We start from the raw sequence: 26,247 nt of genomic DNA on the forward strand, positions 1-26,247 counted from the left end.
GGGAGCAGAGAGGAAGGCTTCCACTGACTGTCAGCCATGGGCACCAGCTGGTAGCTGAATGGTGGTGAGGTGAGAAGAGCTTCCCGCCGGGAGCAGCATGTGCTAAGGCCCTGGGGCGCGAGCATCTGGGAGGCGTTTCTAAGGCTGGGGTGAAGAATCTGGGAAGGTAGCAGCAGGATGGAGGGCCAGCCGACGCAGAAGCTTATAAGTCACAGAGAGGGCAGCGGGGAAGGCTCCGGCCACTTCAACCAGAGAGCAACGTGCTCTCATCCACTTCTTTGGATACTTAGGCTGATTGCAAAAGAGCAGAGAGGATGAAGGGAGTGAGTCAGTACGCTGCCTTCTGGCATCAGGGTTTAGTCAGCCTTTCAGGATGAGGGTGAAATCTCTGACTTCCAGCTGGCGAAGTGCTGTAGGTGGACACTTAGCCCAACTGTTATTTTCGGTGGGGCGCGAGCAAGGCCCCCAGTGTGTCATCCTCTGGGTATCTGGGAAGGTGAAATCTTTTCCAGGGGAGTGCGAAGGTGGTACATCTCGAGTTACTATGTTAGGACAGTGGATTCTCCAACCCTAGAAATGGCTAAGGGACGTCCTGAGAGGGAAGGTGCTTGGAGAGAGAACAAGGCTGTACCAATTTGTGTTTTTCAAAACATCGAAAGCACTCCTAAATGGCCTATTCAATAAATGTGCTAACAGAAGAGTGGACAAAGAAAATGTAATTCATATGTAATATATATACACACACGTATATACATGTAGGACATATGTCAATAGAATTTTGCAAAGCCGTGGAGGAAATGAAGTCATGACATTTGCAAGAAAATGGATGGAGTCCTAAATCATTACATTGAGTGAAATAAGCCAGACTCAGAAATATGACTACTGTGTTAAAAAAAAAAAAAAACAATTTTATAGCAGTTTTGTTGACTAGGTTTATGGCACCATAAATTCTACCAGGAGTTGTTGAGTCTGCCTATGCTGGCCTTGGACCTCAGTGATAAAGTGAGGGCCCGTTTCTGTTGATCCCAAGAGCCCAGTGGCCAGCTAACAGGACGTCATTGGCTTACTCTCTGCTTCCTCTTTGCTCATGACACCCTCGGCCCAGGTCTTCTAGAAGGACCATAGTGTCTTCATTGCATTTGGATTGCTTAGGTGGCCATAGTGCACATCTTACTGGTAGTTCCAAACCCAAGGCCTCAGGATGCCATGCGTGTGGCCCAGACCTTATCTTGGGTGTTTCTAGATCAAAAGATTTTGGACTGAGATGGTCTCTAAGCATGAACTATGTACAGGACTAACGCCATGACTGCCTCCTTCTATTGCTCAGGTACCTCACCGGGGACCAGCTGCGTAGTGAGTCTTCCACGGAAGCGTATATCCGCTGCCTGCGCGCTGGCTGCCGCTGCATCGAGTGTGAGTGTTCTGCCCTTGCCCAGAAATGCAATAAGCCAGGGTTATGAGGCTCAGCATTTACACATTGCTCCCCCCCCCCTTGTGTGTGTGTTAAAGACTTCAGTATTGGTGGGAGATGGGGAGGGAGACAGGCTGAGGGTTCCTTGTGCAGAGCAATGCTAGGGAGGAAGGTGACTGAGGATCTTCCCCTTAGAAGATAACTGTACTCAAGCGAAAGTGACATCTGGCTGGGCGATTGGTTGGTACACCTAGAAAGTGGGAAGTGGGAGAAGGAGCCAGCAGCAAGGGTCACTTTCTGCTAAGAGGAGCACAGACACATACCTGTTCACATGACACACCTAGAAGCCACATGTGTATAGGTAAGCCCTTGAAAGCATGAAGGGGACAGTCAGGTACAGTCTGTGGCCAGGCAGGTGGTAGAGCCATGTTTTTGGCTCATGTGGATGTGTGTGTGCATGCACATGTGTGAGTATATGTGCTCACATGTGTGTGCATTACCATGTGCATAAACACCAGAGGTTGACACCGGTTGTTTTCCTCAATCACTGTTTATTTTCTCTCAGTGAACCTGTAGCTCTAGGCTAGCTAACCATAGATGCCTGAATTGGTTAGCATCCCATCACTCTAACAAGGCAGTGACAAGAAAACATGGTGAAGCAAATGTTTCCACCATAAGGTAGACAGTAGGAAAGAAAGAGGAAGAGGCTAGAGTTCCACAATCTCTCTCTCTCTTTCTTTCTTTCTTTCTTTCTTCTTCTTCTTCTTCTTCTTCTTCTTCTTCTTCTTCTTCTTCTTCTTCTTCTTCTTCTTCTTCTTCTTCTTCTTTTCTCCTCCTCCTCCTCCTCCTTCTTCTTCCTCTTCTCCTCTTCCTCCTCCTCCTTCTTCTTTATTTATTTATTGTGCATAGTGTTCTGCCTACATGTATACATGTATACCTGCAGGCAGAAGAGGGCACCAGATCTCTTTATAGATGTTGTGAGCCACCATGTGGTTGCTGGGAATTAAACTCAGGAACTATGGAAGAACAGACAGTGCTCTTAACCTCTGAGCCATCTCTCCAGCCCCCTCTCCCCAATCACTTTCAAGGACCCGCCCTCACTGACCCAAGGATCTCCTCCTTGGCCTCCTGCCACCCCAGGAACCAAGCCTGATGAGACGTTCCTAAGCCATAGCCATGTCTGTCTGTGGCTGAGAAAACGGCCCAAACCACCAAGTGCATCTCAAGTGTTTTCACATCTGCTTATTCTGTGCCCGACTTCAGCGGCAGTTGCACATGGGCCTCCTGGGTTTATGCTTTTCTCTCTGTGAAAAAGCTATGAGGAAATGAAGTTAAAAGGCACGAGCTTCAGTGTCCTCTGGGTTGTTTACATCCCCCGCAGACTTGTTTTTAATTGCAAAATTTACCAAACCTTAAAAAAAAACCTGTCTCATTGTTCTATGCTGTTTGCACTGGCGAAAGAGGGGTGCCTCAAACAGCTAAAGAAAGACTCACTGGAAGGAGTTGCTCAGGGAAGCGTGCTGTGTTCCATAAGCATGTAGATATGACCACATATGTGCAGGTGAACCCAGGTCAGCCCTGGGAACAGAGTTGGTGTGGGAACCAGGGCCTAACCTCATGGTCTCAGTCCAGCCACGTGGCCCATATACCTGTTCACTCTTGGTGTCTGTGCTTTCTGGTAGCTGATGCTAAGGACCTATCTTTTCCCTTCAGTGGACTGCTGGGATGGGCCTGAAGGAAGACCCATAATCTACCACGGCTGGACACGGACCACCAAGATCAAGTTTGATGACGTTGTTCAGGCCATCCGAGACCACGCCTTTGTTACCTCCAGGTTAGTGTCTGATTTCCTGGAGGTGTGTCTGTAAGGGGGAAGATGCTAGGACTACACACACACACACACACACACACACACACACATGCATATACACACTGTCCAGTTCTCCCGAGGCCTGTGGAGCTTGGGTTCCATCTGGCTAATTCCTGGCAAGTGGCCCTTGTGGCCTTAAGAAATGATAGTGGCCCTTAAAAAATAGTGTTTATTATTTTAATTATATGTATATGTGTTAGTGTAGGTATGTGCATGTGAGTGCAGGTGCTGGAGTAGGCCAGAGGCACTGGGTCTCCTGCAGCTGGAGGTACAGGTGTCTGTGAGCTGCCTGATGTGGGTCTTGGGAACTGAACTGAGGTCCTCTGAAAGAGCATTGTAATGAACTCTTGCACTGCCCAGCCATCTCTTTAGACTGGAACCCATGAGTTCTAAATGCTTTCTTCTAGTCTGAGGTTAGCCCTGTGAATGGTCAGCTTTTGTACTTCTTTACCATGTTCTCCACATCTTAACAGCCATGGTGATGGTTGTATGGACCTCGCAGGACCATGAGACTAAATGGCATGAGGCCCACTGAGTGCTTAGTGCCACGGATGGTCAGAATTCAATAAATAGGACCATGAGTGTTTCAGAGGCGATTGCTGCCTGAGTTCCTTGAGTTGGGTCGGGGACTGGGATGAGGCAGTGATACCTCAAGCATCATTTGTCAGGAAGCCTTTTAGTCATCTGCAGGGCTTACATATATCCTTCTCCATGTAGCCTCAGTCCCTTCTGGAACATTCCTCCCTTTGTCAGCCACTGAAGCCCAGAGGGACCCTGCGTTCCCAAAGATGGTGCAGCGCCTACTCAGACTTAGTTTCCTGTCACAATGAAAAAGATGCTGCTGTAATGGATTTATGAAGACAGGGGGCTCGTTTGGGATCACCCTTCGGATGTCTCAGTTACTGATCCGTTGCCTGCTCTGCCCCAGTGCCTGAGACATGGGCGTTTGCTGACCAGTATAGGCAATCGCGGAAGGTTCCTGCTTCCTGACCCCGTTGACTCTGTCCTCTGCTGCCTGCAGCTTCCCCGTGATCTTGTCCATTGAGGAGCACTGCAGTGTGGAGCAGCAGCGGTACATGGCCAAGGTGTTCAAGGAAGTGCTAGGAGACCTGCTGTTGACAAAGCCCACGGAGGCCAGCGCTGACCAGCTGCCCTCTCCCAGCCAGCTTCGCGAGAAGATCATTATCAAGGTAGGCGTGTGTGTGGCTCTGCTGTCTACCAAGGGTTGTCATCATCAAGGGCAGGTGTCAGAGGCCTAGTGCCAGACTCCAGGCCCCGCCTTTCTTACCATCTCTCTGATCTTGCCAAGATCCAGATCGTTTAACCTCTGGGTGCCCCTGTGCCCCTCAGGTAAAGGTGGTGGTATAGAACCTATTTACCTAGTTACCTCAGTAGGAGCAGGCATGGGTGGGCATGCGCAGAACGCTTAGCAATGGGCTCATACTGTCAATTCTAACTCAGGAGATTTGTGAGTTCCCGCCAGCCTGAGTGGCACAGTGAGACTCTGTCTGAAAACGGAACAAATGTAACTTGTGGTTGCCATTCATTCTTGGGGAAACCTCACCAGGCCTCTCTGTGAGTCAGTCTTGTGTGACTATAGGAGGCTTTCCAGTGGCTCAGGTCCCATTCCTGCCCTTGGGAGCTCCCAGACTATGTGGGCTGTGGGTAGCTGCTTAACTGGCTGTGAGTGACAGTGGGATGCTGGGTCTGGTATTCTTGTTCTAGGGAGGGGACACATGATTTTATGTGTCCTGGGGGTGGGGGAAATCAACATTTGCATATTTGTATTGTTAGGATAAAAAGGCCAGATAAATAGTGAAATAAAGCATGCACAAGTTGATATTTCTCATAAGAGGTAGAATATTCTGGTAGCTTTGTTTCCCAAAGTTATTCAGAGCCCAAGGATCCTGATATCTTACTCTGGTGTACAGGACAGGGATTTTCAGTGGAGTTTCCACAGGGCCCCCAGAAAGTGGGAGTTAGAATTTATCAAGGAGAAAGGAACATGGGAGCTTGGATGGAGAAATACTGAAACTTATTAACATATAAATGACTAACGTTTCTTCCCTTTCACTCAGTACCACCTTCCCCCAAAAGCTTAACCTCCTAAAGAAACAGAAGCAGGACTCCTGCTGGAAGAGAGGCAGGGATGGGCTGATTTTAGACTGAGTGGCAAGGAGGGTGCCTCTGAGGGAGGAGAGGTCTCCAAGCGCAGAGCTTAGATTATAGGGAACGCTAAGCCATCAAAGGGTCTGAGGGGGAGGAAGCAGGTGCATTCTGGGTGGCTGGTGGTGGGTGAATTATGCTGGTTCAAAGACTCTGATCTTGGGTCTTGAGTGAGGAGGGCTATGCGAACTTTCTCTCCTTTAGCATAAGAAGCTAGGCCCCCGAGGTGACGTCGATGTCAATGTGGAGGACAAGAAAGATGAGCGCAAGACCCAGGGAGAGCTATACATGTGGGACTCCATCGACCAGGTGGGCCTGGGTCTCCCCAACCCCCATCCCCATCTCCAGAGCTGTGGGTGCTGACTCTCAGCTGTCCTAGGCTCCTGTCGTAAAGTCTGGCACTATCCCTGCCTTTGCCCCACTTGAAGCTACCTGACTTGTCTTTTTGTTGCATTACAATGTTTTCACATAATTTCATATTCAACGTAATATGTACTTATACATAGACTAAGGCAGAAGATTGTCGTATATTCTAGACTCATGACTCTTCCACGATGCACCATGGCTGAGTGCCTCATACCCCTTGTTCTGCTTTGGCCTTGCAGAGACCTTTCCCAAATAGGAGTACCTGCTGTAACTGCAGCAACCAGAACACCCACAGTGCTGTGACACCATCATCTCCTTGAGATCTTATTTCTGCTTCACCCTTTGCCCGCTGTGTTATGTAGATGTTTGTCACAGTGACTAAGTGCCCTTTTGAGAAAACTGCTTATGAGAAAGAGAGTTCCTTTTGGCTCGGGAGCTCAGAGGGTTCAGTCCGTGACCACCCGGCTCCGTGGCTTCCATGTTGGTTCAGAGTGAGGCAGAGCATCCTGACAGGGAACTGTGAGGACTAGCGAAGTGGCTCTCAGCATGGTGGATAGGAGGCAGAGAAGGTAAGAGACAAGAAGTCAGCCCCTCAGAGACATAGCCTCGTCTCCTTCAGCCAGGCCAGCTCCCAACAGTTTAGTCACTTATAAACTTATCAATGAATTGATTAACCCATTCATGGAGTGGGTGCCTGGTGACCTAGTCTTTCCCAAAGCCCTATCCTTTGAGAAGCAATCCTTTAATACATCATCCTTCTGGGACCAGGCTTTGGTTTAAAGTATAACATTCACTAATGTCCTTTTCTTGTTACATATATTAGCAGGCAATTTGCTGTTGCCTTCCAATGTTCCACCTCAGATCTCCTCCTCCTTTTCTTCCTCCTTCTCCTCCTTATTTGTGGTGGAGTAAAAAATTTCAAGCTTTATTGCTTCTCCCACACCTCCTGGCACTCATATTCATTTGAATTTATCCAAAGATCTGTTCTAGTACCCTATAAATAAATAGGAAATAGATAAAATTTAAGTAAATTGTAACAAAATGTCACATATATGCAGTGGAGTCTGATTCAGCTTCTAAGAAGGAAATTATAGCATTTACTTCTAGAGACTGGGATGTTAAGAGATAAAAACGTATATTGATGGTTTATCTCATATGCAGACAGTAGATTTTTTAGAAATATTTAGGAATCTGGGAGCTGGAGAGATGACCGAATGGTTAATAGCATTTGCTGCTCTTTTAGAGTACTTGGGTTTGGTGCCCAGCATCCATGATGGGTGACTCACAACCATCCATAGTTCTAGCTCCAGGGGATCTGATGCCCTCTTCTGGCCTCCATGGGCATTGCACTCATGTGACACAGACACATCTTTCAAATACATATATTATTTATAATGTATTTATTACATAGAAATGCATGCAATTATAAGCATTTAAATTTGTAGGTGAGCCATATATATGAGTGATGTAAAAATCGAAGAGACCTATTTGTGGGGAAGGAGAGAAGAACGGGGTAGGGACCATGGAAGGGGCAACAGAGGGATGAATCCAGTCAACTATAGTGATGCATGTGTGAAAATGCCTCAATGGAATCCATTAAAAACTTGTTTTGAGACAGGGTCTCAGCTGTGTAGCACAGGCTGGCATCAAACTCAAGGAAATCTGCCTGCTTCTGCCTCTGGAGTGCTGGGGTTAAAGGCGTAATACCACTATGCCTGGCAAAATCCACTATTCTATACAATAACTTTAAAAACATTTTGGTGAAGCAAGACCATGTTGTCAGGCCAATTGGCTGAAAAGACCCAGAAAAGCTCACAAAGCAGGTGACAGGCTCGGGGTGTAGCTCAGTAGCAGAGCTCTTGCCTAACATACACAGAGCCCTAGGTTCAATCTCCAGTACTGAGGAAAAAGTTGAGGTGAATTAGGAAAAGCTAAGCACGAGGTTGCATCACCTGTTGCAGATTGTCAATGCAGCCAAAATTCCATTTTCATCCTCATCTACCATTCAGGTAGTCCTGAAAAATACCAAGAATCCAGAAGTAGACGTTTTGAAGAACAGATCTTGTAAAATCATTATAAATGTTAAAACTGGGACGGGGCAGTCCCCAGTGAATGCCAGCTGGGGTGATGTCCCACAGGTTCCTCAGAGTCAATAGGACCTGAGACCTTGGGGGAGACTAATGCCAGCCTGGCTCTCTAGAAATGGACTCGCCACTACTGTGCCATTGCCGACGCCAAGCTGTCCTTCAGTGATGACATTGAACAGACAGTGGAGGAGGAGCTGGTCCAGGTAGGTGGAGACCTGCGCACCCTTGCCTTCTGGAGCAGGGCTTATCCCTGGAGAATCCCCACCTGGAGACTTAGTGTAGCCGGCCTGGGTTCAGCATCCTCGGCTCTAAGGAGCTATTGCTTTGAGTAGCAAAACTTAACTAGCTCTTCCTGATTGGCTAGCTGCCCCTAGGGTTTAACCAATAAGATTCAAGGTTCTTTTCTGCTTCCTATGGGGACTGACTGGCCTTTGTCTAGGACCAGCATTCCCTGGGGGGAGGTGATGGACCCGCCCCCTGCCCCGTATGTTCCCTCTAGTGGCTGCCTGTCATAAGCCCTCTGACTCCTTGTGGTTTAGGACACTCCTCCCACGGAGCTGCATTTTGGGGAGAAATGGTTCCATAAGAAGGTAGAAAGAAGGACCAGTGCGGAGAAGCTGCTGCAAGAATACTGTGCTGAGACGGGGGCCAAGGACGGTACCTTCCTGGTGCGGGAGAGTGAGACCTTCCCCAACGACTACACACTTTCCTTCTGGTATTGCCCTTTCCTCCGAGGCTGGTGGGTGGGAGGTGGTGTGGTCAGGCCGCTGTCCTGCCTGGCTCTCATGATGTACTGTCTCTATTCCCAACAGGCGTTCTGGTCGGGTGCAGCACTGCCGAATCCGGTCCACCATGGAGGGGGGGGTCATGAAGTACTACCTGACCGACAACCTCACGTTCAACAGTATCTACGCCCTCATTGAGCACTACCGCGAGGCACACCTGCGCTGTGCGGAGTTTGAGCTGCGGCTCACCGACCCGGTGCCCAACCCCAACCCACACGAATCCAAGCCGTAGGTCCTAGGATTGGGTGGGATGCAGATACTTACCTAAGAACCCTGTGGGTTCTTAGAATTCCTAGGGACCACCCTGTACCCTATTCCTAGCAGCCAGACTTTTGTCCCATTATCTCTCGATTGTTCTTTAAAATACTTTCTTTCCCTTTCTTTCTTCCTTTCCTCCCTCCCTTTTCTTTCATCCTTTCCTCCCCCCCTCCCTCTCTTTCTTTCTTTCTTGGACTGTGTGTGCTATGTACATGTAAGTGCAGGTGCTCATGGAGGCCAGAAGAGGGAGCTGTATTCCCTGGAGCCAGAGTTATGGGCAATTTTGAGTTGTCTGACATGGATCCCGGGAACAGGACTCAGATCCTCTTTAAGAATAGCGTGCACTCTTTTTCTTAAGTTAAAAAATTATGAACAAGAGTGGCTTTGCCTACATGTATATGTGTGTACTATATATACACAATGGCCACCGAGGCCAGATGAGGGTGTCAGATCCCCTAGAACTGGAATTACAGGCAGTTACCAGCCACCATGTGGGTGCTTCTAACAGTACCTGGGATCCTAAGAGCCATTAGTGCTCTTAACTGTTGAGCCATCTCTCCAGCTCCCACAGAGGTTTTGTTTTGTCTTGTTTTTTTTTGAGACACGGTTTTTCTGTGTAGCCCTGGATGTTCTGGAGCTCACTTTGCAGGCCAGACTGGCCTCAAACTCAGAGATCCGCCTGCCTCTGCCTCCCTCTCGACTGCTGGGATTAAAGATGTCAGCCACTGCCACAGGGCTTTTTCTTTTTTCTTCCAGCTAACCTTTCTCTCTTCTCCTATGGCTTCTTTCCCCTTTTGTCTTCTTCAGTGTCCTGAGCTCCGGGGCTTTGATTTCAGGGGCTGGTTTGGGTCTGCTCTGTCTGTGCTTGTCAAGGGTCCTTCATGTGATCAAAGGAAGCCAAGCAGCAGCCACAAGGGTGTGCTCCTTTGGTTTCCGTATCCACTAAGGAGAGTTCCAGGCCATGCCTCGCAAAGAGGTCAACACATTCCAGAAACAGCAGGACAGTCTTTATGCAGGTGGCTGCAAACTGTTTTACTTTGGAGGAAGCTGGATAATTTATAGTGACATCATCCACATCCTCATTTATTATTATTAACATTTCTGAATTTCCATGCTAGTTGCCTTTCCAAGCTTCTTATTTTGTATCTTTTATAACAAACATCTTCCCGAACCTTACCTGTTCTCAGCACTCGGGAGGCAGAGGCAGGTGGATCGCTGTGAGTTCGAGGCCAATCTGGTCTACAAAGTGAGTCCAGGACAGCCAGGGCTACACAGAGAAACCCTGTCTAGGAAAACAAACAAACAAACAAAAGAAATGAAACAAAATACTGAGGCTGTAGCCTCAGTGGGAGGGTGCTTGCCTGGTGTGCGTGTGACCTCAGTGCTGCAGTAAAATAGAATAAGAATTCATCAGGAATTGCTGACTTTGAGGGTGCACATGGTCAGGAAAGTTCCAGCATGGGTCCGTGGCTGTTTCCATGGTCAGCCCTGCATGTGTCCCTGCATGATGGTGTTTCTCAGTCTGGGAGGGCTCTCACCAGCTTGTTATCCTTTTCCGGACACAGGTGGTACTATGATAGGCTGAGCAGGGGGGAAGCCGAGGACATGTTGATGCGGATCCCCCGAGATGGAGCCTTCCTCATCCGGAAGCGGGAGGGGGCCGACTCCTATGCCATCACCTTCAGGTGGGTACCACCGGCTTCAGGTAGGTGGTCACTGTTGGGTAGTGAGGGTAAGTGTCTCCCAGAGTGGGGCATAGAAAAGACATGAATGAATCCAGGGGAAGGGAGTTTTCAGTGGAGGCAGAGGTGCCTCTCCATGTCCTTGACCCCATTGTCAATGGCGAGGACAATACAGAATTGTGCACATCCTAAGTATTAGGCACTGTCTCTCTCATATTCATTATGGTCCTTCTGTTTTAACTTGCAGCAACCCTGGGATTTAGGAGGCGTGATTACTGTCTTTGTTTTCTCTCTTTCCAAACATTTTATTATTATTGTATGTGGGCAACATGTCCCATCGCATCGTGTGACACTCAGAGGACATTTTGCAGAGTTGGTGCTCAGGTTCACTTTCCACGGGGTTCCAGGGATTGAACTCAGGTCGCCAGGCTTGCTTGCTTTACCTGCTGAACCATCTCACTAGCCCATTATCCTTATTTTCTAAAGTATGAAATGAGGCACAGTGAGGGTCAGTGTGGGTGTGGGTGTGGGGTGGGGGCTGGGAATGGAACCTAGCCAGGCCAGGTCTGGGCTTCCTCCGACAATACCTACTCCCCTTGTTGTCTCTTAGATGGGCTAGATTTCAGCCCAGCACCACATTCCTGCCTCTCCCATAATGTGGGCTGAGAGGGTTGGTGTTGGGGCCCTGGTCATCACGCGCTCCCCTCCCTCACTCCAGGTTTTCTTGGTGTCCTGCCAATGGCAGTAGCTTACGTACCTGTACAACTGTGTCTCAGGCCCTGGCTGGCCTGTGTGGGTTGGCCCAATTATTCTAAGTGAGGAAATTGAAGTACAGGGAGGTCAAGGGACCCTGTCAAACACCACCACAGCCTTGGTGCTCAGACCACTCCCACAGCCTGGGCCGCTCCGTCTAGGATCTGCTCCAAGAAGAGGCTGGGGGCCAGGTGAGGTCTGTGGCTCAGCCTGCCTGATGGCCAAGACTGAGCCATTTCACCCTGAAGATTATATTGGGGGTGGGTTGGGGTGGAGTAGCAGGTTGGGTCCATGTTCCTATAGTGTAGCTTCCAGATGTGCACAGCTGCCACGGGTGTGCAGTTTGCTGCTGCCCCTCAGCAACCCCCTTTATATTGCTCTTGGTTACTGTGTTACCCCGCACCTCTGTCATTGGGGTTTTCTTTCCTCCGACACATCTACACTGAGGTTCCTATTCAGACACCTCCTAGAGATCAGTGTGACTGACCTACTGTGTCCATGTAGTACCTCTGTTCTCAGGGGTGTCAACTGGCAGGCCCTGGGTCTCTTTGGGATCTCTGCCCTTTGCTTTCTCTTCCTCATGACACTCTGAGTGGTGCCTGCTTAACCTTGAAGGAAGCTGATGTGTTTATTCATGAGAATGCTGTGTATACCAGGCCCTGGGCAGGGGCAGAGATCCCACTGTTGTAGTGTTGTCAACCAGGACGATGCTGTCAGTGACCTGTCTCAACTAGCTGAAATACAAAGGGCTAAGGTGTGGCTACAAGCTGAGGAGTTGAGGACTGTGTTGTCTGTTCAGGCTATCCTCTAAAGGATGGATGCCTGAGGCACACTGCTGCCCCCTTAGGTGGCCTTGCCCTGGGCTCCCAGGACAGGGGCTTCTGTCTGTCTATATTATCTATCTATCTATCTATCTATCTATCTATCTATCTATCTATCTATCATTTTTTGAGATAGAGTCTTATCTATGTAGCTTTGGATGGCCTGGAATTAACAGAGATTGGCCTGCCTCTGAATGTGAGGAATCAATGGTGTGCGATACTACATCTTTTTGATACCAGCTGTTCTGACCTATGAGAGGTAATGACTCACGGTGGCTTTGATTTCTATTTTACAGTGATGTTTAACATTTTTCACTTACCAGTTGGCCATCTGCATGTCTTTTGATCAATGTCTATCTACAAACTTTTCCCATTGTCCATCAGATTTTTGTTGTTGTTGTCATCTTTATCAAGAGACAATGGCCACAGCATGTTTCAATAAAACTTTATTAAAAATATACTGGGGTGCATGTTTAGCCTGTGGTTCATAGTATGGCACCTCAACCAAGTTGAAAGAAGATCTGAGTGTTAAGTATCATATATGGATTATTTCATATCTGAGCTGAAAAGACCCCAGTGTCTTGTGTTCCATAGGAGGACACAAGGTTTATTTTAGTCCCACGAGGTTGTGGCTGATAGCATCCTTGTTTGTTAATCCTCTGCGGTCCTCCCCCTTAAGGGCCAGGGGCAAGGTGAAACACTGTCGCATCAATCGGGATGGCCGGCACTTTGTGCTGGGGACCTCTGCCTACTTTGAGAGCCTAGTGGAGCTTGTCAGCTACTATGAGAAGCACGCGCTCTATCGCAAGATGAGGCTTCGCTACCCTGTGACCCCTGAGCTCCTGGAGCGATATAATATGGTAGGTCGATTCCCTTGAGAGTAAGTTAGTCACTTCACAGACTATATTGCATATATACAATATATATATTTACTTAATCTATGGGTATACATATGCTATATTGTCTATCTGGTATAGGATGTCCTGGGGATGCAGAATTGGCCACAGCACACAAAGACTCTGTCCTCCTGCTACCATAGTCTAGATTGAGAGAGGCAGACAATTCATTAGAAAATAAACACAGCTGGTGTCAGATGGTGATACGTGCTCAAGAGAAATGGCAGGGATAGCACAGGAGTGCATGAAGAGATGGGGGCAGTGGCTGCAGGTTTCTAGGGTTCTGGGAAGATCTCACTGAGAAGGAGTGAGCCATGCAGATATCTGGAGGAGAAAGGACAGCAGGGGCAAAAGCTGTGGGTTGCTATGCAGGCACAAAACGAGCTCAGTTGGAGTTAACATGAAATAGGGGTGCGGGCTGAAAGGAGGGTTCATGTAGGGCCTGGTGGGCCATTGTAAGACACTGGCTCTTATCCTGCACAGGGTAGGGTTCTGGGTACAGGGGAGCCCTTATATGGTATCTCACTCCTTGTCAGAAGGATCCTTGGTTCCCCGAGACAAGATGGACTCTGAGGGATGTTTAGTGTCAACTCTCAACCTGACACAACCTAGAATCAGCAGGATTCTAGAATCTTCCTTGCTCAGGTTGGCCTATGGGCATGTCTTTGGGGGGACTGTCTTGATTGTTCACTGATATAGGAAGGCCCAGCCCACTGTGGGCAGCACCATCCCGTAAGCAGTGAACCCAAAACGGTGTAAGAAAGGAGAAAGTGGGCTGGAGAGACGGCTCAGTGGTTAAGAGCAGGGTTTGATTCCTAGCAACCACATGGCAGCTTACAACTGTGTGTAACTCCAAGATCTGACACCCTCACACCAATGCACATAAATTAAGAATAAAATATTTAAAAAAAAAAGGAGAAAGCTGGCTGAGATAAACTAAGCAAGGATATATGTGTGCATTTTCTCTGTGCTTTTGACAGTCTCTGCCTTGACCGTCAACCTGGAATTGTGAGTCAAATAAACCCTTTCTTCTCTAAGTTGTCTTTGGTCAGGATATTTTACCAGTGCAACAGAAATGACACTAGAACATAGGACATAGGACCCTGTGTCCCAACCATGTGCCAGGGAGTATGTACATAGTCTGCCTTGAGGAAATTTGGGCTCTAGAAAAGAGAACACACTGTGAGATGTTTTGGTTAGCATGGGCTCCTGTGGAGTACACAGACTGTGACAGTAAGAGGAAGTGGCACTACAGTGGACAGGGCAGTGGTCAAGAAAGGCACTTTAACAGGACAAAAGTACAAACCGAAACCTAGAAGACGGGAATGAATGGTTTCTGAGGAGATGAGGAAAGGAGACAGAGCAGGACAGGGGCCTCAGCAGCTGCTACTGGCCAGCATTTGCACACCTTTCCAGGAAGGGGGTATGCTTGCCAATTTCTCTGGTGTAAATCTTTCCAGTTGTGGATGTACTGTCAAGAGGAGATCCTGACACCCTACGGGCCAGGGTAGGGTGTCTATAGTTTTGAGGTTGTTTCTAAATTTTGGGGAACAGTTTTTTGAAGCTTCTTGCTGTCTCTACATCTGAGACACAGAAAATTCCACGAGGTTCCAATTGTTTTTTTCAAAGAACGAGATACCCTGAGAGAGAGAGCCTTCAACCTAGCGGTGGACATGGGCCATTCCAGAAGCTCAGAATGCTACACTTCCTGTTTGGGTGGTGCTGGGAATCAAACCCAGGGCCTTGCGCATGGCACGCAAACATTTCTTCCACTGAGCCATGTTTCCTAAGCCCTTTCCATTGACTTCTCTTTACCCCCTCCCCTTTTTTTCTTTTAGGAAAGAGACATCAACTCTCTCTATGACGTCAGCAGGATGTATGTGGACCCGAGTGAAATCAACCCATCCATGGTAGAGTACCAATCCTACCCACTAGAGTGACAGGGAAACCCTGCCCCACCACAGATACCCATCACAGTTATAACAGGGGGTATTCTGGAACAGCTGACCATAGCTAAGATTTCTTTTCAGACATGGTGATGGTCAGTGTACCATGTGGTTTCATAGAGGTTAATAGAATTCCATTCAAGTGCAACTGTGTCTTGCTAGAATCCCGAGTTTCGGTGAACTACCTTTGGGCCAAACAGCTTCTAATTAAAAAATCTTCCAAAATTCTTTCTCTGCTTGCTGACTGAGCCTGAGGTGTTTATGAATTATGTCTGGTTTGCTGACCTCCTTGCAAGGCAAGCTCTATCTCAGATTCCCACCCTGCCTGCATCCTGTAGCTTTGTGCAGGTGAAGGTGGACTTTGCCTTTTGCCCCCCTCCCCCCAGCTCCTCCTTGCTTTGATTCTGTCTCAAACTTAGTGGAGGAAGAACTGTAGTACATTCTCTGTCAGGTCCACAATATTTAGGTTACAGCTCTGCTGAGTGCCAGGACTGAGTTCCTTTCCCTTTTTAAAAAGGATATGTGCGGGGCGTGGTGGTGCACGCCTTTTAATCCCAGCACTCGGGAGGCAGAGGCAGGTGGATCGCTGTGAGTTAAAGGCCAGCCTGGTCTACAAAGCAAGTCTGGGACAGCCAAGACTACTATACAGAGAAACCCTGTCTCAAAAAACAAAAACAAAAAAATCGAGAGCAGGAAATGGAGGCTTCAGAAGTGAGGAGCCATGTGGACAGCTAGCGGCAACAGCTTTCCAGACGGAAGGAGGGACTGTGATGAGACACCGTCCAGCTGTGGAGGTTTTGGACATCTTCTAGCAGGCCCCCGGAAGAATGTTGAGCTGGCTTCCATCTTCCTCACAGGATGGACTCAGTTTATTCTGAGGGGCTTATGTCTCTTATCTTTTAAACATCGTTTCATAAATCAAAGTCTACTGCCTCAAAGGAACCTAATGTCGCTGACACGGGAGAGTGGGGTTGTAAGAATGTCACAGCCCCCACCTCCCAACCCAGTACTGGATCCCAGGGACCCCTGTGTGCTATGCTGGTGTCTATCATGGAGGCGTCTATCCTGTGGTACCCCACCCCACTTGCCTTGTTTGTTTTGTTTTTTGGAGGCAGGGTCCAGGTATGACCTAGGTAAGTCACAGAACTGGCAGGAGAACATGTAAGGTAGCAGGTAATCGCATGTAAGGTGTGTTGAAGACAAGTGTCCGGTGTGGTTTTAAGTACTGAGCCTTGGTCAGACCACAGTTCCTCATGCCAGCTCCACGAAAGCAGGTACTGCTGTGGTACCCATTTCACAGGTGAGGAAACTGTGGTTACTCAGTATTGCTGATGTGACTCCAGGCAGCTGGATTGGAAGCCTGCCCTCTTGGCCATACAGATATGCCCGGCTCTTACATGGCCACATCATGGCTGGCCTATTTCTTTGTAGTCCCTCAGGACCTTTCTTGCTGCCCCAGAAGAGCGGCCTCTCTCTGCCCTGGCGGTGCCTCCTTGTCACCAAGAGGCTGCCACTGGCACTCACATGCAGAATGCCCAGGGCAAGAGTAGCCTAGCCAATCTCTGGTTGATCTCCACGGGAGAGCTTCTAGCAGTTGCATTACTCTATGGAATCTGGCAGAGGATGCCAACACCTCACAGTGTTTCACCCAGCTCTAGGCTCAGCTACTTCTCATGTGGTTGGCTGTGGACCAGGTTCTAAATCACTCTGTGCCCCAGCTTTCTCATCTGTAAAATGGGCATAATAGCACCACCTCCTTTTAGGGTGGTTGTGAGGAGCCACTCGTAGGTTAAAAGGTTCATCCTGGTGGACTTTGTGCAGCTTTGGTTCCTATGCAATACCAAATCTCGCCAGCAGATGGCTCTGCAACCTCGGCCTCCAACATCTCTAGCTTCCTAATGAGAAGCTAACAGGTCCCCTTCCCTCCACTGCTGCTGTCACCCAATTGCCCTTTTGCTTCCTGTTTCCCCCAAAGCCTCAGCGGACTGTGAAAGCGCTCTATGACTACAAGGCCAAGCGCAGCGATGAGCTGACCTTCTGCCGAGGTGCCCTTATCCACAACGTCTCCAAGGAGCCTGGGGGATGGTAAGGCTGCCTGGGGACGGGCCTCTTGGAGGGGAACTGGGCTGGTTTCCTCTGTGGTGGCTCTAAGTTGCTGGGTGGAGCTCTGTGCCACCTTGTCTTAACATTACAGACTGGCTTGAGTCCCTGGGATGATGTTTCTGTGTTTGGGGCCCTTTGCAAAAGAAGACAGACAACACCGTTGCAGTGGCCAGTGTACTGTATACTATAGGCCGTATCACCATACACTCAGCACATTATCATTGCAATTGCAGCTACTGTTTGTTGAGGTCTACTTGTATACCACGCACTCTGCTACTTGGGATGTTGTCTGACTAAATTTTCCTGACAGTCCTGTGGAATGAAAACTGTGATGTGTCCCACTTTACAGATGTGGCCACTGAGGCCTCCCAAGGCTGCGTAATTAAATACTGTGCAGGCTCCAGCAATTACACAAGTCTGGATATGGTTTAAAAAAAAAACACACAAAAACTGTATGCATATATATGTGTGTGCCTCCTTGTCTGTATATACACCATGCGTGTGCAGGCACCCAGAGACTCCATCAGAGGCCATCAGACCCCTGGAAACGCAGTTGCAGATGGCTGTGGGCCACCGTGTGGGTGCTGGGTACCAAACCTGGGTTCTCTGCAGCAGCAGCAAGTGCTTTTTACCACCGAGCCATCTCTCCTGCCTCTCAAATTCATTTTAAAATCAGGAGACCCTCTTAATTCCAAATTAGTTTATACCCAGCTCCCCAGCACGAGACACACACAACAGCAGGTGAGGAACTGTGTCAGTCCTTCGGTTGATTCTTCTGCCCTCACAGAGCCAGCTTGCCCTCAGTGGTGCCCTGACTTCCTCTCCCAGTGCAGGGGTTTGGCTTTACTAGGGACCCTCCCCTACTAGTGGGACAGCCAGAAGCCACTCTCTCAACTGCAGGTGCTCCCTCACTATTCTTCTGCCCCTTTATCTAGGGACTTCCTAGGCACATTTGATACCCAGGAGAAGGAGTCTGGGTAAACCCAAGTAAGAACTCCCAAGACACATTGTTTTTTCAGCATGTGGAAGACTCCATCATGTCTCTTGCTCCTCACGGCTCTGGTGTAAACTTTACTAAAATTCCAAGGCTTTTGTCTTGGGATGGATTAAGAGACAGGACAAAGTCATCTGGCAAGGGGCTGTGGGTAAATGCCAGCTGCCACTCATTTCTCTCTTTGAAGGCAAGAGGACCACCTAGTTGATTGGTTGTATCAGAACAAGCCCCTCCCCCCAAGAACAACCAATCAGAGGTAACAGATAAGTCCAGGTAGAGGCACTTTTGTGAAAGCAGTGTGGATGCTAATGATTATATGGGGCTAACAGTTATTAAGTTCATGGTGCTAGAATCCACTGAGGCCTAAGATGGTCTGCAGGGAGGAAGGTGGTGAGGAGGGTGCAGAAAGGGTTAGTACTTGGCAGCCACTATGTGGACGGTGCTACACAGCCTTACTCTGCTTGTTCAGGCCAGAGGAGCAAATTAGGTGCTTCCTGCTACTGTAGTGTACGAATCTGGCTGCAGTGAGAAAATGTCAGGCTCTGTGGAAGGCAGATGTAAGGTTCTAAGTTAGGGGGAAGGTGTGTCCGCTTAAGACAGTGGTGGGCGCAAGTGCCAGAGAAGCACAGAGGGGCAGCTGCAAAGGCTCCCCGGAGGAGAAGGTAGGGAGTCAAGTCCTAGGTAGTTAGTAGGCTTGGTTCACAGGTTAGTAGCCTGTTTGTCGAGCCTGGCAGCTAGGCAGTGCTGCAAGGGCAGCTGGGCCCTCTGAAGTATATGCCAGTTTTGGTTCACAGAGAGTCCCTTGGCTCAGATCCAGCTGGGCTGTGAGGCCAGGCTACAGGGGCTGGGTCCTGTTGGATCTGGAGAGCTGTTCTGTGGTGCGGCTAGAGGTACTTGTGAAATGAGCCTTCTGGCTGCAGAAAGCAGCCCAGTGGGTGGCCTGATTGGAAACAGGAGGCCTTGCTATCAGGAGTGGACTTGAGGGAGCCCAGTGTGGTAAGGTCACATCCACGGATGGATTACATCTCAAGCTGCTGGCGCTGTGAGGAGGGGGTAGGTACACCATTTTATCTGAGTGATAGAACGCTGTCTCATGGTGCTGGATATGGACCCCAGGGTCGGGCAAGGGTCTCCTACTGAGCTGCATGCTCAGCCAAGGATTAACAATGTCATGCCACTGCTGTGTGTGGATGCTGTTCAAAGCACTTGGCATAGAGCGACCTAGACAGTCCTAATAAAATCTGAGGCAGCTCCAGCATTACCCTATTTTATAGATAGGAAGCCTGTGGTACAGAGCACCAGCGTAGTCACTGAAGGAGCTGGGATTTCTTTTTTCTTTTTTAAGTATTTGTTTTTATTACTTTTAAATTATGAATAAATATATGTGTCTGTGTATGGGTATGTGCCTGAGAGTGTAGTGCCCACAGAGGCCAGAAGAGGGCAGAAGATTGCCTGGCACTAGAGTTAATAGTTACCTGGTATGGATGCTGAGCCATCTCTTCAGCCCCTAGGAGCTAAGATTTCATTGCAGGCCACTTCTTGCACACACTCTTGGGTCTGGATTCATAGCCTTCCCACAATGGGGTGGGCATCCTCAGAGGGTGTCTGGGCCCCTCTTAAAGCTCTGAAATCTTTGACTTTGCATAGTGTTCCCAACACCAGAGTCCAGTCAGGAGGAATGAGTTCTTGGCCATCCAACCATAACTGTTTTTAAAAGGCAAATACTCCCTTTGAGATGCCATCATCACAGATCATGACGGCCTCCTCTGGTTGCTCCATGCTGAGCTGGCTAAGCCCTCAGCATCCATGGTTCTCCGCAGGTGGAAAGGGGACTATGGGACCCGGATCCAACAGTACTTCCCGTCCAACTACGTTGAAGATATCTCAGCAGGTGATGCGGAGGAGATGGAAAAGCAGGTGTGTCTCCATCATCTGGGGCCGAGGCTTTGGAGGAGCTAGCTAGGGGTGGGGTGGGGAGAGTCTCTGCAGAGCTTGGCAGTGGAGCAGGCAGGGTGATGCAGAAATCAGGACTGGCCCCAAGTTGCTGTAGGTAAAAGTCTTTGTGATGAGCTGGTTGTGTTTTAATCAGGCGGCTCTGAGCTTTGAAAGCACAGGAGAATTCCCAGTGGAGGGAAAGTGGCCAGACAGGGAATTTGTCCTCTGCTCAAAGCAATGTGCAAATGAAACACGTTCAGTTTAGAGAGCCAGACACACAGAACGTGCTTGGCATGAGGAAGGAACGGTGCCTTGCTGGAAGGTGAGACGGGGCCTTCTGGTGACTTTGCAAGCCAGGCTTTGGTACCTAGCCACCTTCTATCAGGACATCTTGGTGGAAGGAAATGGCCCCTTGACTTCATTAGCTTATGCCAACAGAGAATCCATAATGTTAGCATAGAGCCTGTCGTGTTTGTTTCCTAAGAGTGGCAGGGGAATTGGGGAGGGCTTCCTGGAGGAAGTAATGTGTCTTCAAAGTGAAGCTGGGGTTCATTAGCAAGCAACAGGCAGAGGGTGGTCCAACTTGAGCCTGGGTGTGGTCATTGGAAGGCGGTTATACCCAGGATGCCTGGGCTGGGACCCCGAGGGGCAGGACCCCTCACTGCACCTGTGCATCATCAGAAGCTTGGTGCAGAAGGCTGGGACAGTACAGCAACGGAGTAGCTTTTCCCTGTCCCAGGATGGTTCAAGTGTGCAACAGGGAGTGCAGGCTGAGAACGTTGGCCAGGGCTTGGAAAGACTCAGAAACCAGATGGTGGGCCACAGCTGTTGTTTTCCACAGGACATGGGGAGCCACAGAAGGCTCTTGAGCTGCAGGAGTAGCAGGCCAAATGGTTTGGTTTCATATGCATATCAGATAAGGGCTCTGAGATGGGATTTGAAATTGGTTCTAGAACTCATAAGGTGTGTCTTTGTGGATTGGAAAACGCGGTGACACAGGTGCCTGTGTGCTGCTTGGGTCCCTATCATCTTGTGTTTCGTTCGTATTAGCTCCCTCCCTGTGGACGTTGTAATGAAAATGCATTTTAAGCAACTCCAGAGGCAGCGGTGGCACTAAGCGACATGTTCTAGAAACTGGTTGTCGTTTTTTATTATTCCGGTTATGACTACTGAGAATTGGGTCTTGTTCCTTCACAGATTATTGAAGACAATCCCCTTGGGTCTCTTTGCAGAGGCATATTGGACCTTAATACCTACAATGTTGGTATGTACACGTTTTCTTAGCCTGATTCCAGTCCAGACCCACCCACCCCGTCCTGCCAAGCCTGACTTTAGGACTAGCCCAAGCAGGGAGGTGGCTGGCACTAGTCCTCTGCCACCCGGGCTTAGGTAAGGTACTGGCTGAAGCTGAATGCATGGTGACTGAAGGGTCCCTGATGGTCAGGTCCTGCTGCTACCATATGTTGACACAGGACTGTCCCCTAAGAAGCACTGGTGACACTCACTTAGCCGTTGTTATCATGTCAACATCTTCCTCTGTCTCTGTGCTTTTCAGAGAGCTGAGCTATTTGTTGGTCAGGCTGTGTGGGGGCTTGGCAGAACCTCGGCCACTAAGCTCATGCAAGAAACCTGTCCTGCTCTCATGTGTGTGACATCAGGGATGTGACAGTATCCTGTGTCATAATTAGCACGAAGATGTGTTCAGGGCATGTCCACATTCAAGTGGGTGCATCACTACAGCACCGTGGCTGGAGATTCTGACTTGTAGCTGCAGGTCTAAGCAAAGCCCAAGCTCCCTTCCTGGCGGCCCATTCATTCTTGAGCTGGGTCCCTTCTTTCCTGGGGAGGCCCACGCACAGTCCCCTCGGAACCCCCCTCCCTGTAACCAGCATGCTCTTTCTGTCCTATCCTCCTCTCTTCCTGTCCTGTGACTCTGGTAGGGAAGGTGGAGGGGTTTCTCTCCAGATGAGAAAACGGGCAAGTCCCTGGCAAGTCCCAGGTGTGCCGGGACTGGCGGTCTCAATTCTCTCCTTCGTAGTTGGTGCCCTGTGTTGCCTGCCCCTTTACCTGTATTGTCCTATTAGAGGACACGAGGGTGTCACTCAACAGTGGGGACTTGTCATTGGACTGGATCTGCCCTTCAGCTTTGCCAGTGCGACTTCCTAAATGTTGCTGTCTCTATGAGCCTTGATTCTGTCCCCTGTAAGATGAGTGTAACGGGTTCAGTGTCCCCATGAGGTTTTCTTTTTCTTTTTCATTTCCTCCTATAAATATTTTATTTATTTGTGTTTAGAAGTTGCAGCTTTAGTACTATCAACAGAAAATATATAACAAAGGCTTCCTAAAAGTGAAAAAAAGCAATTATAAATGTTGAAAAAATTGGACTCACTAACATATTTACAGACTTTTACTTAATACAGACTCCTTTGGAAATTACTTATATGACATTTTTACAGGCTTTAACATCCCCAAATCTCTGAGTAGTGAGCACTTCAGCTCTGTACTGTCTATACCCAAAGTTGAACGCTCAGTGATTTCTGAAGGTAAAACCTACAAGCCTTGGCCTGCTGGTCAATCTGAGACACTGCTGCCGTATTGCTCTGCTCCATCCCCTAAAGATGCTTCTGCTGAGGAAGTGTCCCTCAGTGGCTTCTTCTCTTTACTCTGCTCTTCTTGCAGTTTCAGAATTATGTTTTGGATTTCCACATGAGGTTTTCTAAAGGCTAAAAAACAGTGTCACCATCTGCTGGGGACATCACCTCAGAGATCAGAAAGTGCGGCCACCAATACTCAGCAAATCGGGTTAACCTTTTATTTTCTTCTCTACAAATTACCTGCTTTACTCACCAGCTGCCAGCCGGCCTTGGTGTCCCCAGCTGGTGGCCACGTCATTCCTCATCTTCCTCCACCCTCACGGGCTGCTTCCTGTGCCTGGGTCTCCACTCCCCATCACCTTTCTCTTCTAGGGACATTGTTCCTTGGATTTAAGGTTTACCCTAGGCCCAGCTCACACTGAGACAGTTGGTACACCTACAAAAAGTCCATTTCTAAATAAGACTGCATTCATGAGACAGGAGCTTAACATCTTTTTGGAGGACACAACCCGGTGCATACCTTCAGCAGTAATTTGTACAACAGGCTCAGATGCTACCTGCTAGAGGGCCGGTGTCCCCATCAGCAGGGACTGTGACTTTAGCCATGGAAGTTTGGATGGTTTCACTAGAGAAGGGGACAGTGTGAGGTGTGGCCTCTGTAGCTGCCTACTGGGCCCATCAGGATGTTCCTTACTCTCTGTCTCTGTCTACAGTGAAGGCTCCCCAGGGGAAAAACCAGAAAGCGTTCGTCTTCATCCTGGAGCCTAAGAAACAGGGGGATCCTCCTGTGGAGTTTGCCACCGACCGTGTGGAGGAACTGTTTGAGTGGTTTCAGAGCATCCGGGAGATCACTTGGAAGATTGACACCAAGGTAGGCCTAAGTACACTGGGGACCAAGGAGCCTGCCCTTCCCAGTCCAGGCCCAGGCTGAGAGGCCCCATTGCTGTGTTCCAGAGTGACCCTGGGTTCTTAGCCGGGGTGCCGGATACAGAAGGTGTTTGAGTGGCCTCTCCTCTAATCTGGGGGCCAGTGAGGACAACAAGCTCTGACATGGGGCAGGCCAGGGTAACAGCAGGGACTTTGGGGCAGGTCAGCAGCTTACAAACTTGGCCTTGACATTGTCTGGCTGTGGAGCTCAGAGTTGGTGGTAATTCTATCTCTTGGGATGGATGGACCGACGTAGACAATATTCCTAAAGCACTGAGCATAGGATGCTGGGAAGCCAATGACCTCCCAGATGCTGACACTCTTGTAATAAACATTGTCAGGCATGGCCACGGCCAACAAAAGGCTGCTCAACCTGGATCTGTGGGAGAGGGAGCTCTGTGCAGAAAAATGAGGTGTTGATCCTGACCTGAGAGTGTCGTACAGTGGGTGCTTCGGAGGGGATGCTCCCTCCCCTAACGCACGTGTGTGGCCTGAGGGGGCAGATTCCTGCACTGAGCTGTGCTGGGTGAGCTGGAGGCAAGGAGGAGGCTCCACGCTTTTCAAATGTATAGGGAGAGAGGTGCTCTGTGGGGTCCCCAGCGGGTTAGAGTACTGAGTCCTGTAACAATGTGGCTTTGGGGGAAGAGGTAAGACAGGAGGCAGAGGGCATAGTGGGGTGACAAAAGTTCCCTTTGCTACTATCTGGCTCTCCCCCTACTTCAGATTGGCTTTGAATCTCCAACTTCTGCCTCAGCTGAGTGCTAGAATTAAAGCCATTTTCCTCGGCCTGTAGCTCCCCATGCATGCCTGTGTGCATGCATGCATGTATAAATGCCTATGCATTGCATGGAGGCCAGGGGAGGGTGTTAGATTTCTTCTTCCTTAGTTCTTTGAGGCAAGGTTTCCTTCTCAACCTGGAACTTATTTTTGGGGGTGGGATTGGGGGGTGGGTCAGGCTGCTGACTGAACTCCAGCAATCCCCCTGCCTCCTCCCACAACAGTGTTGGCAATGCAGGCGTGAAAGACCACACCTGGCTTACTGTGTGGGTGCTGGGCTCTGAACTCACGGTTGCAGAGTCAGCTGTACGTCTCGCCAGCCCATGCCTATGTAACTTTTTTGAGAGCTGTGCCAGTGCTGTTCTGACTTCAAGCCGTAGGTGTGGGAAAGAATTTTTGGAAGATTGAGGAAGGGGGCCGACGACAGGAAGACACCTAACCCTTGGTGCTTGGTGCTTGGTGGGGGCGGGGGGGGAGGGGAGGGGGGAGGGGAGAGCTGGCCAGGTGAGCCGGAGTGTGGCGTGGTGCAGACCCTGGCTCGGCGCTGTAGCAGTGCTCACCTCCACAGGAGAACAACATGAAGTACTGGGAGAGGAACCAGTCCATTGCTATCGAGCTCTCTGACTTGGTTGTGTACTGCAAGCCAACTAGCAAGACCAAGGACCATTTGGGTAAGTCTCCTGGGACCCTTCCCAGCAAGCTCCTGTGTTTGCTATGAGTCTGTTGCGGTTGGGACAACACAGGGAGCATTTGCTCGGCTTCCTAACAGATCCAAGAGGAAACCCTTTTGCTCTTCTCATAGCCAAGATGTTGGTGGTTCTAAACAAAACATACAATTATAATATGCCCATAAGGGAAGGCTACAGGGAAAATGAAGTGCATCAGAAAATGACTGTATCAGACCCTCTTTGTAGTGCTGGACACTGTCAAGGCCAAAGTGTAATAGTCTCAGCCCTTAGGTTTATTTGTGTATGTGTGTGTTAGCTACTTCCCCTAGTCTTGCCAACAGGCTAAGCTGATCTAGGCAGTTCCTCAGTGAGACTCTTTGCCCAGATGATTCTCTCAAGCTGACAATTAAAACTACCCGTTTTAATGGCGTTGGTGTGTGTGTGCAGGCGCAGTTGTGTGTGTGTGTGAAGGTGAGAGGCCAATCTTGGCTGTTGAGTATCAGCTGTGTACCCTTTATTTTAAGATAGGCTCTGTCACTGGGCTTGGACTCAGCAAGCAGGCTAGGCTGTCCGGCCAGCAAACTCTGCATACTGGGATTAAGAGTACACACTGCCAGCTGGTGTGGTGCTGCACACCTTTAATCCCAGCACTGAGGAGGCAGAGGCAGGCTGATCTCTGAGTTCGAGGCCAGCCTGGTCTACAGAGTGAGTCCAGGATAGCCAAGGCTACACAGAAAAACCCTGACTCAAAAAAACAAAACAAAACAACACCCTGCCAGAGTGGGCCACCTTTTATCCCTTCAGTGTCTTTTCATGAGAGTTCTGGTTTCTTTTTGTCACCTTGGCCCTCCACCATTGTACTCAGAAGCAAGATGACCCTCTCCTCTGTCTTAGTCACTGATACCATAACCATGGCAACTCTATGGAGGAACGCTTATAATTGGGGACTTACTTACAGGATCAGAGTCCACTGTCATCATGGTGGGAAACATGGCAGCATGCAGGCATACATGGTGTTGAAGAGGTACCTGAGACGTCTATATCTGAATCCCCAGTCAGCAGGGAGGGAGGGAGGGAGGGAGGGAGGGAGGGAGAGAGAGAGAGAGAGAGAGAGAGAGCGAGAGCGAGCGCGAGAGAGAGAGCGAGCGCGAGAGAGAGAGCGCGAGCAAGCTACTAGGCTAGGCTTGGGCTGTTCAAAGCCCACCAGT

At 49.3% G+C, this 26,247-nt stretch overlaps 1 protein-coding gene across 1 annotated transcript in view; it reads left to right on the plus strand.

Moving 5' to 3' along the window:
• Nucleotides 1-26,247, plus strand: part of Plcg2 (phospholipase C gamma 2) — a 123,995-nt gene that overhangs the window by 70,465 nt on the left and 27,283 nt on the right. The window contains exons 11-25 of the mRNA XM_051168601.1: nucleotides 1,328-1,413; nucleotides 3,125-3,245; nucleotides 4,303-4,471; nucleotides 5,652-5,756; nucleotides 8,014-8,103; nucleotides 8,440-8,615; nucleotides 8,713-8,913; nucleotides 10,509-10,628; nucleotides 12,879-13,059; nucleotides 14,934-15,005; nucleotides 17,017-17,126; nucleotides 19,959-20,055; nucleotides 21,271-21,337; nucleotides 23,381-23,538; nucleotides 24,940-25,042. Coding sequence (XP_051024558.1) covers nucleotides 1,328-1,413; nucleotides 3,125-3,245; nucleotides 4,303-4,471; nucleotides 5,652-5,756; nucleotides 8,014-8,103; nucleotides 8,440-8,615; nucleotides 8,713-8,913; nucleotides 10,509-10,628; nucleotides 12,879-13,059; nucleotides 14,934-15,005; nucleotides 17,017-17,126; nucleotides 19,959-20,055; nucleotides 21,271-21,337; nucleotides 23,381-23,538; nucleotides 24,940-25,042 — 1,856 coding nt within the window. The remainder of the gene's footprint in view (nucleotides 1-1,327; nucleotides 1,414-3,124; nucleotides 3,246-4,302; nucleotides 4,472-5,651; nucleotides 5,757-8,013; nucleotides 8,104-8,439; nucleotides 8,616-8,712; nucleotides 8,914-10,508; nucleotides 10,629-12,878; nucleotides 13,060-14,933; nucleotides 15,006-17,016; nucleotides 17,127-19,958; nucleotides 20,056-21,270; nucleotides 21,338-23,380; nucleotides 23,539-24,939; nucleotides 25,043-26,247) is intronic.

This window comes from Acomys russatus, chromosome 26, assembly GCF_903995435.1.
Source record: "Acomys russatus chromosome 26, mAcoRus1.1, whole genome shotgun sequence".
Lineage (NCBI taxonomy): Eukaryota > Metazoa > Chordata > Mammalia > Rodentia > Muridae > Acomys > Acomys russatus.